Here is a 15,543-nt window from a genome sequence, read left to right as displayed (position 1 = left end):
CGGGAAGGGCATTCAGTGCTCCTCCTCAGACCCTCCCCTTGGCTGCAGGGAGGGGCTTGGCTTGTCAGGGACCCATTTCATTGGGAAAAAGAGTATGGCTTCAGAATATCTGAAACCAAATGAGAATTTTTACCGTTACAAAATGAGCAGATGCCGCCCTCCCCTGAGGAGGGACCGTTCGTCCCCTCTGTGCTGACACGGCTGTGAAGTGCAGGCGCTGCGTCCACCAGTCACTCACTCGCAGCTCCTTCCCATCCCTGACCCACCCAGTGCCACGCAGAAATGGGCTCCTCACACCTGCCCCTGTCCACACACTGGCGACACCCTCGCCCCCACCAGTGACCTGCCTCAGCCTGCCCGCCCCCTCAAATCCGTTTCAGTCACCTATCCTCGCCCATCTCCCTCTCCTTGGCCACACAGGCAGAGCTGCCCTGAGCCTCCTCCCAGCCCAGGGTGTTGCGGGAGTGCTCATCTGTGCTACAGCCAGCCAACCACCCATGGGCTGAGGAGAACTGGCTAACGGGCTCACCCAACCAGCGCCGGGGGGGGCGGGCATGGGGCACCACCACAGGGTCCCCGGGGGGCGGGCATGGGACACCACAGGCCCCGCTGCACACACAACACTGCCGCCGGCCTTCGGGTCCTTGAGTGGGTGGGGGACAGGGGCCTGAGGGCAGGGCAGCATCCCCGACGTGGGGCTAAAGCCTGAAGGTGGGACCAGCTCGGGAGGAAACCAGGGTGAGGGCAGCGGCACAGGGCGCCGTGCACGTGGAGCACCTGTTGGGCCGATGGGCCCCCTGTGAGGAGAGCCGCTCCCGGCAGACTGAGCCTCGGGGGAACATGCCTGGTCATCACCCTCCCGGGATCAGTTCCGCTCCCCGGATGGAGCAGAGGCCACTGTAGCTGGGGCCTGAAAGAGGCTCACCTGAAGCTTGCCACCCACAGCCAGGGAGGCCCTGCCCACACCCTACCCACAGCACACCTTCCTGGCCAGGTCGGTAGCCCACTTCTTTGAGACAGGCTCCCCGCCCTGTGGCTCACAGACCCTCCTCCCACACGTGACCTGCTCCCGTGAGAGCACCGGACAAACAGGTCTGCTTAGGAAACTGTGTACAGGTGTCCTACGGGAGCACTAGGGACGCAGGGCAGACGCAGGCAGGACACAGGGCAGTGCTGCTGGTCAAACCCAAGCTCAGGAAGGCCTGTGGTGCCCATAAACACATGTTGGAGGTGGACGGTCACTGGGACACAGAAAGAATACGGACACAGCAAATTCAGTCACTCTAAAAATTTGCCATGTATAACATGTTCTATGAAACACCAATGTGTGAAAGAATACAACTCACAAAACCCACGAAAATATGAAGATCATCAACATGCGATTGAGGCTCAAGGGGCAACTTTTCACTCAGCCTTCAGTCAACCATGAACACCCCTCAGCGCCCAGGAGATCTCCTTCCAACCCCGCCAGCTCAGGGGATATTGTTTTGTTGAACCAACCCTCAGCTGCACACCGGGCCCACTCCCGCCTCCTCATCACCTCTGCACCGGAGTCATGCACAGTGCCCGCCACACGTAGCAGGACTGGCTGCTCTCCACCACCACCGCGCTGACCACATCGTGCCTGCGGGGCATGTAGCCTTCCGGAAGTTTCAGGGAGTCCAAGGTGAAGAAGATGCAATCATCGATCACCCCGTTCCTCCCACAGAGGCTGGACACACGGACCTGCAAGCAGAACACTGGGGCTGGCAGTACATGCACAGTGAGGCTGGAAACCAGTGCCTGGAGGGTGGGGCTGCCACAGCCAGGGAGGCTCAGGCCTGGTCTCCGGTGAGAAGCAACGCCCCAGACGGTGCAGGCCAGGCAGAAGCCGGGAGCCGAGGCCAAGGGAGCAGCCCAGGGCACACTCCGCCTCCACTTGCAAACTCAATTCCCTCCTCTGTTCCAGCCCCAACTCCCCAGACAACAGCTCTGCTAGGAGAACAGGCAGAGCCCACACCCGCTCTGTGTCCCACCATCAGCCACTTTAACACTGAGTACCTCTGTGACCTAGAATTTAACTACGCCAGCATGCAGGACGGCCTCCAGTCATCTTGGTAAGAAGTCAGGGTCTTCTCTGGCCAAGATGGACTCTCACTTAACCTGACCTCCTGGTGCAGCGAGGACCCACGGACACTCGAGGCCCGGTACCTACCTGGTCCACACGCTTGTACCTCAGCGGCTTCACCGAGATGGCCTCGCTGCTCCATGTGCCTGGCCGGATCCAGTACTCAGCCTCCACCCAGTCTCCCTTGCAGGGCTGGAAACCTCCAAGGCGGGAAAACCAGGCAAGTTACTTGGTGACGTTGAAACATTAAAGAGTACAAGAGACTCTGAAGTTACCTTTCAGAGCACTGTTATCACATGTGTATATAATACATAATGTATATACAATGTGAATTAATTACATACAACTATACACACTGTATGTAATCATACGTAATACACAGTTATATGTAATTGTATGCTACATAATACACAAGTACATATAGTACAGTATTTTACATGTATGTATCAATTATATATATGCATGCATGTGAAGCGCACATACAACACATAACCAAGCACTGCGGCTGACAGCCGAACCGAGGTGAGCTCCCAGAGCCGTGGGTGTCTGTGGCGCTGCTCTGCCAGCTCGCAGACCCTAGGAGCGCCCGCCCATCCTCCTCGTCAGGACACGTGGGCGCGTAGCAACATAGGGGGGTGCATCCCACCCGAGGCCTGGGCAGCTGCGTCCGCCCCGGCTCAGGCAGGGGAGCCCTCGGTGTCCCCTCAGTGTGCCTGGGAACGGGCGGGGCAGGCAGGGAGGGGAATTACAGGAGCAGGGACGTGAGGCAGCGGCTGAGCCGCTGTGGTATGTGGAGGAGCTATACCTGCTGATAATCTTTTGGTTCTTTTGTAATAAACATTTCTATTAAGCTGAGAAAGCAAATAATGGGTTTGTTTCTCAAGGAAGCTGGTGATAAGCACAGAGTAGCCCAAACCTCTACAGACACTGCTTCTCAGCACGGGGGCTGCCCAGCATGGCACGGGCAGCGCAAACCCACAGGTGACACATCTCCTGGGCGCCAGCTTCCAGGTCAGTGTTTTAGGAGGATAATGCCCAGAAGCACAAGTTAACGCACCACAGAGAAATCTTTGTTTTGTAAGCTATGCCCTCATTTATCAAATAATTGACATAATTTTGCTAATTTTTAATTCTATATCTTCCAACACACACGAGAAGTGAAGCAGTAACTGTCACTGTGTTAGCTGGATAAAAGGCATTTCAAAGAGAGAAACAGCGAAGCAAATAAAACTAGTTCATTTTTCCCCCATCGGAATCACGGAATCAAAGCAAAGATTTTGGAAGACTATTCTGTTGAAGGAGATATATCTGACCTTACTGTGAATGCTACAGTAATTCAGTTTAAAAACCCAACACTGGAGAAAAGATTGTCTGCTTTTCCCACGATAACACACCTAAGTGCAAGTTTTGATGGAACTGTAACAGAAACAAGACCCCTGTGCACTGAGAAGCCCCGTGCGTCCGCAGCCCAGGTCCTCCCCCACGCTGTGCTGGTCAGCAAGCGGAAGGACAGGCTGTAGCCGTGGAGACTGACGGAGGCATGAAGGCAACTCAGCCTCAGAGCCAGCGTTGAAACAAACAGACCATGGGGCCTGGTGGCCTGGTCCTCTTGGCTGCCCCACAGTCTGAATTTTACAAATGGCTGAAGCTCTGAAGAAGTGCTTTGAAAATCAACCCTACAGTGGTGCTCCTTCCACTTTTTTCAGGTGAGAGCTCTACATTTTGGTTACACTTTGTTCAAAATCACTTGACAATTTTTAATTCAAGTACTCAGTAAATGTAGAAGCAAAAAATCTTCAGCTTTACGGAACCCCTAGCTGGCCCAGTGGTTAGGACTCAGCGCTCACTGCTGAGGGTACAGGTTCGATCCCTGCTGTGGAACACGACTCCCCAAGCCATGCAGCACAGCAGGGTGGGGGTCGGAAGGGGTGGGGGTTGAGAGGGAGGTGGAACAAAAGAAAAAAAAATCTTCAGTTTTAAGACTTTTGTGAACTGCAGTTACTGAGAATACAGCCTGTAAACAGGACATGGTGACGCTCACTCCCATAAAAGCAGAGAACCCGAAGCAGTGAGACCCTGTGTGTTGATTCAGCTCAGAGCTGAACACCTGGACATGACGCCTACCACCTGTGTGAGGAGCCTTTCAATCAAGCCCTCAGTTTTATTTATTTACTTTTTTAATTAATTTATTTATTTTAGTTGGGGGCTAATTACTTTACAATATTGTAGTGGTTTTTACCATACATCGACATGAATCAGCCATGAATTTACATGTGTTCCCCTTCCTGGACCCCCCACCCACCTCCCTCCCCATCCCATCCCTCAGGGTCATCCCATTGCCCCGGCCCTGAGCCCTTGTCTCATGCATCGAACCTGGACTGGCGTTCTGTTTCACACATGATAATATACATGTTTCAATGCTCTTCTCTCAGATCATCCCACCCTCACCTTCTCCCTCAGAGTCCATAACACGGTTCTATGCATCTGTGTCTCTTATTCTGTCTCGCATATAGGGTTATCATTACCATCTTTCAAATTCCATATATATGCATTAGTCTACTGTATTGGTGTTTTTCTTTCTGGCTTACTTCACTCTGTATAATGGGCTCCAGTTTCATGCACCTCATTAGAACTGATTCAAATGTATTCTTTTTAATGGCTGAGTAATATTCCATCATGTACATGTACCACAGCTTCCTTATCCATTCGTCTGATGATGGACATCTAGGTTGCTTCCACGTCCTGGCTATTATAAAAGGTGCTGCGATGAACACTGGGGTACACATGTCTCTTTCAGTTCTGGTTTCCTCAGTGTGTATGCCCAGCAGTGGGATTGCTGAAGCCCTCACTTTTAGTTGGATAAACTGATATTTAGCAATGAGTAAGTTAAAACCATCAAGGCCTACAACAACTCTACAGCTTCCAAATTTTGTGTAATATTAAAAAAAATCACAGAAATGACTTATTTGATAGATTTTAGTTCATGAAAACATTTGAATACCTCTGTATTTACAGAGGTAAAAAACCAACACTTGTGAAACATCTGGGCTAAAAAAGTTATATATTTCAGTAGGAAAAAACCCAGACTTGTTAATAACTCACATTCAGCAGAATTTGCTTTGAGCTTACTAGTATTTCCTTAATTAAAAGGTGGCTCAGTGGTAAAGAATCCACCTGCAATGCAGGAGATGGGGGCTAGGGTTATCTGGGAAGATCCTCAGCAGAAGGGAATGGCAACCCACTCCAGCATTCTAGCCTGGGAAATCCCATGGACAGAGGAGCCTAGTGGACTACACTCCATGGGGGTCGCAAAGAGTTGGACATGACTTAGTGACTGAGCATACACAAGCCTACAGGGAGAGCCCATCAAAGGTGCCTACAATTTCATCGACCATAAAATGCAGCTTTGAGGAAGACTCCAGGCCACTGCATGAAGAAATGAAGCTAAGATAACACTGAAAAATGTACGTTCCTCAGAAGGATGCCAGTGACATGGTGTTAGGGCTGCTAAGAAATGAAAGATGTTAATACACACAAAGAATATAATGGCTACACAATCAAGATTAAATTGTTTAACTATTCTCTAATGTACCCAGGTATCATCTCTTTTTTTCAGAAGGAATTTTAGCGTTGCAAATAGTTTTTGAATAACAGTAAAGGCCCGCCAATATAATAAAATAAATGTGCTAATTGATACATATATATATATATATATATATATATATAAAATGATTTAATCTTAACCAATTTGAACGTCCCTTTCACTTCTCCACTGGGCACCGGCTTGGCCACTCATTTGCCTGGTGCCCTGGTTATGGTCACAGGAGAGGAGTGAAGCCAGGGGCAGGCCACAGGGTGGGGGTGCTGGGCCCAGTCTCACTCCCCCCATCCTCCATCTGCTGGGGCTCCCCCCAGGTGAATCCCAACCAGAAGGCAGAGGGCAAGGCTGGCTGGTCCACACAGGGCAGGCTTAGGGTCAGAGAAGGGGGAGAGCTGGGTAAAGGGGTCCAGCCTTAAGGGGGGCTCGCAGGTCAGAGGTCTGGTATAAGCTCCAGGAAGCAGGAACCAGGTGCTGGGTCGAGGCTTTCAGGGCAACACTCTAGAGGACCTCGAGGATGCTGGCGGATGAACACTGGCCCCTGGACTGGACACCTCGACCACTGAAGAGTCAGCAGACAGGGGGCAGGGCCCTGACCACACAGCCCGGCAGGGGGTCCAGCTCAGGGCTCCCCCACCCCAAGCTCCTCTAAGTCCTGCCTGAGGATAAAGCATGGATAGGGCTGTTTCTCCTCAGAAGGTAGAGGAAGGGCTCACTCATCTGGGTCTCCTCCTGCCTTGCTCCCTACCCATCACTGGAGACAGCAGGCAGACAATAAATGGTTGTTCAGTAAATGACGCTGACAAATTATTTCTTTAGGCATAAAAACAGAATCTTAGATCAGCTAACGTGTGTGTGCTCAGTCCTTCAGTCGAGTCTGTCTCTTTGCCGACTCCATGAACTGTAGCCTGCCAGGCTCCCCTGTCCATGGGATTTTCCAGGCTAGAATATTAGAGTGGGTTGCCGTTTTCTCCTCCAGGGGATCTTCCCAACCCAGGGATCAAACCCGGGTCTCTTGTGTCTCCTCTATTGGAAGCTGGATTCTTCACCACTGTGCCATCTAGGAAGATCAGCTAAACCCAGACGCAATTAAAAATGTACTCTCGGAAAAGTACCAGGTTATCCCCAAGTCATAGTTTAAAACACTGGACCCATGTAAAAAAAAAAATCACAGCGCCTCCATACATCTATGACGTTGTTGTCTTACATCAGGAGCAACGGTCATGGAAGAGGAGCAGCTCCCCAGGCATCGGCAACTGCGTGACGAACGGCAGAGGACGGGGGCGGCGTGGCGCCGGCGCCCGAGCTCGCTGCTGCTCCGCCACAGGCCTTCTCCCAGAGGGAGCCCAGACGGGCCCTGTCAGTGAGGCAAGCAGTCACCTCAATTCTATTCATGAACATTTTATAAAAAACCACAAAAACTCATTTTAAATGTGAAGCAGAGACCTGTCCAGCGCACCTTCACACACACTCTCCAGGGAGAAGTACGTGGTCTGGCTGATGTAGCCCGCGCGATCCATCAGCGAGGTCACGCAGCCAATCAGCACCCGGGGGCTGGGGTCAGACAACCCCCCACCGTGGCTCTCGCTATCATCGTCCCATTTATCTGAGACAGCTTCCACCTGCAAGACAGACAAACCACCACTGAAGACATGCTGAGGACTGCAAAGAAAGCCAAATACTGGCCAAGACCTCTTATGAACACTGAGGCAAAAACCCCAATGAAATACAGGCAAACCGAATGCAGCTGCATGGTAAGGGGCTGCACATCACGAAGGAGAGGGGTTCATCCCAGAACACAAACATGGCTCAACAAACGCAAACCAGTCACGACCATCCAGCAATCTGGCAGAACAAAGGAAAAATTATATACAATCATCTCAGTTGGTGCATAAAAGGCATCTGATAAAACCCAATACCTCTTTTATGATAAAAATACTCAATTAACTAGGAAGACATTGGAACTTCCTCAACACTATAAAGACCACATATGACCTACTGCTCCCATGACACTCAGTGCTAAGAGACTGAAAGCTTTTCCCCAGGATAACGAAACAGGCAAGGATGTGTGCTTTTACCACTTCTGTTCAACAGAACACTGGGAGTCCCAGCCAAAGCAATTAGCCAAGAAGAAGAAATTTTAGTATCCAGATTGGAAAGGAAGAAGTTTAACTATTTGAAGTTGACATGAGAAGAGCTGACTCACTGGAAAAGACCCTGATGCTAGGAAAGATTGAATCAAGGAGGAGAAGGGGAGGACAGAGGACGAGATGGTTGGATGGCATCACCGACTCAATGGACGTGAGTTTGAGCAAGTTCTGGGAGACGAAGGACAGGGAAGCCTGGCGTGCTGCGGTCCATGGGGTCGCAAAGAGTTGAACACAACTGAGGGGCTGAACAACAACAAGTGATCTAAGATGGGCTTCAGGCTTCCCTGAAGCCTCAGAGGGTAAAGCATCTGCCTGCAGTGCCGGGGACCTGGGTTCCCTCCCTGGGGTCAGGTATATCCTCGAGAGAAGGCAATGGGGCTACCCACTCCAGTATTCTTGCCTCAAGAATTCCATGGAAAAGGAGCCTGGAGGGCTACTGTCCACTGTGTTGCAAAGAATCAGACATTACTGAATGAGATCTTACATCCAGAAAATGCTAAAGCATCTACAAAACACCTGTTAGAGCCAATGAACGAATTCAGCAAAGTTATAGGATACAAAATCAACGTACAAAAGTCAGCTGTATTTCTATTTACCTGTAATAAATGTTCAAAAAAAACTGAGAAAACAATTCCATTTATGATAGCATCAAAAAAGAATCAAACAAATACTTAAGAATAAATTTAACCAAAAAGGTGAAAGACTTGTACACTGAAACAGCAAATGTAACTGAAAGAAGTTAAACTGTTAGTCACTCAGTCATGTTCGACTCTTTGTGACCCCACGGACTGGAGCCCACCAGGCTCTTCGTCTATGGGATTTCCCAGGCAAGAATACTGGAGTAAGTTGCCATTTCCTTCTCCAGGGGATCTTCCTGTCAGAGGAATCGAACTCAGGTCTCCCGCATTGCAAGCAGACTCTTTACTGTCTGATCCACCCGGGAAGCCCTCACCAAGAAAGAAGCTAGAGAAGACACAAACAAGTGGAAACACACCTCACGTCCATGGATTAACATGAAGACATCAATACTATCCAAAGCGATCGATGGAGTCAATGCAACCTCTGTCAAAACCCCAATGATGGTTTTTGAAGAAACAGAAAAACCCATCCTAAAATTCATATGCAGATATGCAGATGACACCACCCTTATGGCAGAAAGTGAAAACTAAAGAGCCTCTTGATGAAAGTGAAAGAGGAGAGTGCAAAAGTTGGCTTAAAGCTCAACATTCAGAAAACGAAGATCATGGCATCCGGTCCCATCACTTCATGGCAAATAGATTGGGAACCAGTGGAAACAGTGGCTGACTTTATTTTTCTGGGCTCCAAAATCACTGCAGATGGTGATTGCAGCCATGAAATTAAAAGATGTTTACTCCTTGGAAGGAAAGTTATGACTAACCTAGACAGCATATTAAAAAGCAGACATTACTTTGTCAACAAAGTTCCGTCTAGTCAAGGCTATGGTTTTTCCAGTGGTCATGTATGGATGTGAGGGTTGGATGGTGAAGAAAGCTGAGCGCTGAAGAATTGATGCTTTTGAACTGTGGTGTTAGAGAAGACTCTTGAGAGTCCCTTGAACTGCAAGGAGATCCAACCAGTCCATCCTAAAGGAGATCAGTCCTGAGTGTTCATTGGAAGGACTGATGTTCAAGCTGAAACTCCAATCCTTTGGCCACCTGATGCGAAGGGCTTACTCACTGGAAAAGACCCTGATGCTGGGAAAGATTGAAGGCAGGAGGAGAAGGGGACAACAGAGGATGAGATGGTTGGATGGCATCACCGACTCAATGGACATGGGTTTGGGTGGACTCCGGGAGTTGGTGATGAACAGGGAGGCCTGGCGTGCTGCGGTTCATGGGGTTGCAAAGAGTTGGACATGACGGAGTGACTGAACTGAACTGAACTGAAAATTCATATGGAATCTCAAGGGACCCTGAATAGCCAAAATAATCTTGAAAAGGATGGACAAAGTTGGAAGACTCACCTTTTTTGATTTCAAAACTTACTACCAAGCTACAATAATTAAAAGACATACAAAACACCAATGAAACAGAATCAAGAGCCTAGAAATAAACCCTCACATACGTGGTCAAGTGACTCTCAACAAAGGTACCAGACCATTCAAAGGAGAAAAGGTTTTCCATGTGGTTCAGTCTTCTCAAGAAACGGCGCTGGGAAAACTGGATCCCAGCTTGTAAAAGATGAAGTCAAACTCTCATCCAACACCATATTCAGTAACTAACTAAAAAGTGGGTCAAAGATTTAAAGTTAAGAGATAAACCTATAAAACTCTTAGAAGAAAGCATAGGAGAAAAACTTCATGATCTTGGGTTATTTTTTAAATGTGACATCAGACACAGGCTATTAAAAACGATACATTGGACTTCATCAAAATTTAAAACTTTGGTGCATCAAAGGATATTATTGAGAGAAGTGAAGAGGCTTCCCTGGTGGTCCTATAGTTAAGACTCTGCCTTGCAATGGAGGACACTGGTATGATCCCTGGTCTGGGAAGATCCCATACGCTGCAGAAGAGCAACTAAGCCCCTGCACGACTCCTGAAAACCAAGTGCCCTAGGGCCCACGCTCTGCAACAAGAGAAGCCAGAGCACCGTGACTAGAGAGCAACTCCCCGTCACCAACACTGGAGCACAGCCCGCGCACAGCAACAAAGACCGAATGCAGCCAAGAATAAATACATTTAAAAAGAAAAGGTGAAAAACCCACAGAACGGGAGGAAATATGTGTAAATCACACATCTGATAAGGGATTAATATCAGAATATATAAAGAACTTTTATAATTCAATAAGAAAATAACTTGATTAAAATATAAGCAAAGGAACTGAAAAGCCATTCCTCTGAAGAAGGTATATGTTGTTGTAAATGACCTATAGACACGTGAAAAGATGTTCAGTGTTACTAATTATTAGAAAAATGTAAATGAAAACCACAATAAGACACATTCACTAGGGTGGTTACTATCAAAAAAAAGAAAAGGAAAATAATTCACGTTGGTGGAGACATGGACAAGTTGGACTCTGTGCTGCTGGTGGGGATGTACAGTGGCGCGGCCCCTGGGGGAATGCGGTGGACTCTCCGGAAGCTACAGACAGGGTCACCTCACGGCGTGCTCATTCTCTCAGTCACGTCCAGCTCCTTGAAGCCCCGCAGACTATAGCTCCGCAGACTATGGTTCCTCTGTTCATGGGATTTTCCAGGCAAGACTGGAGTGGGTTGCCATTTCCTACTCCAGGGGATCTTTCTAATCCAGGGATCGAACCCACGTCTCCTGTCTCCTGCATTGGCAGGCGGATTCTTTACTACTGACCCACCTGGTAAGCCCACAGGATTACCATATGACCATTCAATTCTACTGCAAGGTACAGACTCCAGAGTTGAAAACAGGGACTCAAAGGGTACTTTCCACAGCAATATTATCTCCAACAGCCAAAAGGTAGAGACAACCCACGTGTCCATCAACAGGTGAGTGGAGAAACAAAATACAGTCTATACATACAACAGAATGTTATTTAACCATAAGAAGGAACGAAGAGCTGATACTTGGTATGCAGATGTACTCTGGAAATATTATATTAAGTCCAAAAAGGCAGATACAAAAGGACTAATATATGATTCCACTTACATGAAGCATCCCAGGATAGTCAAACTCATAGAGACAGAAAGTAGAACAGTAGGTTATTATTTAGTGGGTAAAGAGTTTGTATTTGGGATGATGAGAAGTTGTGAAAGTAGTGATATGGGTGCAGAACAACATGAATGTACTTAGTGCCACTGAATGGCATCAAGAAATTTTAAATGGTTAACAATTTCATGTTATACACATTTTACCATGATAAAAAAACCTAAATAAGAAATGAGCAAATAAATCCAGAGGCTAGTAGCAATGAGCCAATTCCACAACTTTCACAGTGGAAGTCAGTTAATCCTACCTAGTGTTGGTAAATCAAGTGATACTGGCATCTTCCAGAAGAGCTAAAAACAAACAAGGAAGCACTCTGTCTGAAGAGTCAGAGTTCAGGTGGAGCATGAGGAGAAGGTGCTGTTGCCCAGGGGCAGCATGCTCTAGACCAGAGCAACTCCACAGGCTTTTCTGCCCTAATAGAGATGGTTTATGTTGGAAGCATCCAATTTGGCGCCACCAGTCACGTTCCGTACTTAAAATGTAGTTCATGAAACTGAGGAGTTAGTTCTAAATTTTACTTAATTTTAATAAATCTAAATAGCGACATATGGTTGGTACATGGTATGTCATGACCATTTAAAAAAGTAGTTGAACTCAGTAAGTTTACCAGATACCAAATTATATACCAGAAATCAACAGATTTCCCAAAAGGGAAGAAAAATATTGAAAATACAAAATAAAATCATATTGATAATGAAACAAAATCAATACAATTCTCAAAAATAAACTTAAGAAGGAATCTGCAGAATGTAAATGAACAAAAAGAACAGAAAGGAAGGCTTATAATAAGTGGACATAATTTGTAGGTGGTGAAAACTCACTCTGATCCACGTCACTTGACCTAAATGGATCCATGTACTCCGCGCTGGTCCAGGTGAGTCTGAGCCAAGGAGGAGAAACAGCAGGATGACTCTAATGTTCATCCAGAATAAGAGAGCCCAGAGAAGCCCATCCACAGACAGGAAGAGGGAAACCAGCCTGCCACCCAAGGATGTGACTGTGCCACAGGGGCCAAGTGAAGGCATCAGGACCGACAGGGTCTAGACAGGGTCCCAGGTAGGTGGGATTCTGGGAACCTCCAACTCAGTAGGAAAGACTGGACCACTCAGTGGATGACTGGCAAGCTACCAGGAAAGACATGTCTGGTTCCTTCTTTCAGTCCACACAGCCAGTAAGTTCCAGGGAAACTAAACATTTAAATGTCAATAAACAATTTTTCAGAGGAAAACCTGAGTGCATGTCTGTACTGAGAAGTGTGAAAAGCCTCTCTAAGGACTCATACAAAGCCCTGGAGCCACAAGAAATAGACAGACCCATTAACTACGTGGAATGAAACTTAATCCCGTAATGTAGAAAGTTTAATTTTAAATAGTTGAACCCACCAAACAAAATGTATAAAGGACATTAAAATAACTCACAGAAAAAAAATGTGAATATTTAGTCTATTTTAAGGCTTAAATGCAAATTAAAACAATAAGATCACTTATCAAAGTGACTGGCGAAGATTTCCAAGATGCCTAAGTCCACACCCTTGCCAACATGAGTAACAAGTCTCTCATCCTGTCCTGAGTATAATTAGCACAAAGTTCTTGAAGGATAATTTGATGATAACCATTAAAATGTTAAACATGCATACTCTCTAACTAACATCAGGAAATCAGAGCGTAATAATACTGTTTTTTTTTAAAGAAAAATGTGTTGCATGGTAGAGTTCATTAATTATCTTTGCTAACTAGATAACAAAGGTCCAAACAGCTATCATTTGTAACAATAGTTTCTTAAATGACTAGAAGAATAGATAACGAAGTGGTAACACTGATTTCCTCCATGGCATAAAGCTATAGGTTGTCTCTGAAAGGAGGATGGTGGTGTGAAGCTCAAGGTAAAGAGAATTCTTCCTCAAGAACTCAGGCCTTACCCGGATCGCTTTCAGTCCATTTGACACCTTATTTTCTTCCACAACCGCAATAACTTCCTGTCCGACATTTAGAAGCACTTTGCTAGTCACAGCCTCATTGGAGAAGTAGATCAAATCGTCAATCATGCCATAATCACTGCAGTACCTTGTCACGACACCCTGGACAGTTTTCAACCTGGTGTCACCTGAGACAGGTAAACAGAGAGGTTACATTGACCACAAAGCAAGTGCAGACTACGGTTGAGCCTCCCAGAGAACTGGAGCTCAGAGCATCCTTGTGGCTAGGAGCCCTGTGGGCTGAGAACCTCCCTGGAGAGCAGAGCGCTCAGAAAGTAGGGTTTTGGAGGCAGACTTCCCAGGTTACCCCAAGGGGCACAGGTGGTAGGCAACATGGGGAGAGCTCTGACTCTAGAGCCAGGTTGCCTAGGTCTGATGCCCAGCTCTTGCCCTGCCATCTGCGGAACCCTGGGCTAGGTCTGTGCCTGTCCTCATCTGTAAAGTGAAGACAGTTACAGTCCAAGAGAGCTATGTGAAGATTATTACATGACAGGATGTGCAAGGCACAGACCTTTGCATGGCTGGCACAGGCTGGGGGCCGCTTTAGAGCAGCAGTGGGGGAGTCATTACTGTGCACTTATCACCACTACTGTCTTTCCCATCACTAATACTACCAGCAGCAGGGGTAGGAGACTCTGTATCATTTCATCATACCAGGAATGGCTTCCTAGACGGGCCAGTGGTAAAGGAAACTACAGCAATGCAGGAGACCCAGGTTCGATTCCTTTTCAGGAACATCCCCTGGAGGAGGAAACGGCAAGCCACGCTAGTATCCTGCCTGGAGAATCCCAGGGACAGAGGAACCTGTGGGCTATAGTCCACTGGGTCGCAAAGAGTCGGACACAACGGAGCACTCAATCCTAGGCAGGAACTACTGGAAGATTCTGGGCCTGGGGGGCAAGTCTGGGGCAGAGCAGGCCTGCCCTCATCCACTCAGAGACCTGGGCCCAGAACTTCTGCTCCTTCTCAGACACAGAAGACACCTGAGTGCCCCCCTGCCTGGCTGGAAGCCCACTGAGGCTGAGCTGTAATCCTACTGCTGCTGAGGGGCTGCATTGACAGACAAGGCCTGGATGGGTGAGGCGACCCGCTCCAGGCCGCAGCTTGCTGAAGAGGCAGAACGCCGGCTGCGGACAGCTAATAGCAAGTTGCGACTAAAAGTAGCTCCACGACTGACGTTCTGGCTTCTCTCGCGGAGAATTTCCTGTTTTTGGAGGTTACAGAAAGCAACTAGAGACTCACTACCCAGCGCTCAAGTCTCGGACAGAAGGAGGGGTTGGGAGAAAATGCCAAGATCCTTGGGGAATGTGTAATTCCGGGTGCCAGAATCAGAAGTACTGCCTGCACTTCAGGAAATGGGTTCAAAAACAATTTCAAGAAGAGCAAGACCCCACGGGACTAAAAGAACGGTTTAGGACGGCCGGGTCACCCTTTCCAGGGCCGTCGACGCACACAACTGCAGGGGCGCTGACAGAGAAAGGGCGGGAACCCGTCCGGAGGGACTGGTGTCAGGGCGCTCGCAGCGCGTGAAAAAACCAAGCGGAAAGGAGACACAGCCCCTACGCTGGGAAGAGATCGCCATGAAAGAGGCACGCCTCAGCTTCGAAGGAGAAAACAAGACGAAGGGGACGCCGGGGCCTCTCAGACCCTGGTCTGGTCACGCCCCGGGACCAGGCTCGGGCCACTCCCCACCCCCACCCCCGGTGCAGGCGCGGGAGGCGGGCTTCGCGAGCTCCGGGGCTTGTCCTAGGTCACCAGCCGCCCCCGCCCGGGCAGCGTCCCGTCCCCTGAGGCCGGGAGGCCTCAGAGGCCGCGCGGCCCGCCCCCCCGCGAGGCACCTTCCCCGAGCTCGGGCCCCGGCGGCCCGGCCTCCTCTTCTGGGCAGTCGGCCTTCCTCCAGAAGAAGGAAACCACCTTGGCCGCGAGGCGCAGCATGGCCCGGCCGCCCCGCCTCAGCGCCGCAGCCTGAGGTGCCCGCACGCGGCACGCTGCTCCTGCAGCCAATGGGC

General features: G+C 48.6%; 1 protein-coding gene across 24 annotated transcripts in view; it reads right to left on the bottom strand.

Annotated features, from left to right (window-relative positions):
* MOV10L1 (Mov10 like RNA helicase 1) overlaps positions 1-15,506 on the bottom strand; it is a 67,122-nt gene extending 51,616 nt beyond the window's left edge. For 5 of the 24 annotated variants that reach the window (XR_014082243.1, XR_014082247.1, XM_081590905.1 and 2 more), the window contains exons 1-5: positions 15,373-15,506; positions 13,478-13,662; positions 7,165-7,327; positions 2,195-2,307; positions 1,541-1,725 (exon numbers count right to left, since the gene is read on the bottom strand). Coding sequence is in view for 13 of the 24 variants with exons in the window: in XM_081590905.1 (XP_081447031.1) it covers positions 1,541-1,725; positions 2,195-2,307; positions 7,165-7,327; positions 13,478-13,662; positions 15,373-15,469 (743 nt within the window). In the remaining 11 variants the exon portion in view is untranslated. Of the gene's footprint in view, positions 1-1,540; positions 1,726-2,194; positions 2,308-7,164; positions 7,328-12,380; positions 12,440-13,477; positions 13,663-14,188 lie in introns of all 24 variants that reach the window. The other 19 variants (XR_014082246.1, XR_014082248.1, XM_081590908.1 and 16 more) reach the window with 9 other exon arrangements.
* Positions 15,507-15,543: the final 37 nt, after the last annotated feature.

Source organism: Giraffa tippelskirchi, chromosome 4 (genome assembly GCF_054371585.1).
Source record: "Giraffa tippelskirchi isolate mGirTip1 chromosome 4, T2T-mGirTip1v1.2.pri, whole genome shotgun sequence".
Lineage (NCBI taxonomy): Eukaryota > Metazoa > Chordata > Mammalia > Artiodactyla > Giraffidae > Giraffa > Giraffa tippelskirchi.
Note: the sequence above shows the minus strand (reverse complement) of the source record. Positions and strands in the feature narration are given on the sequence as shown.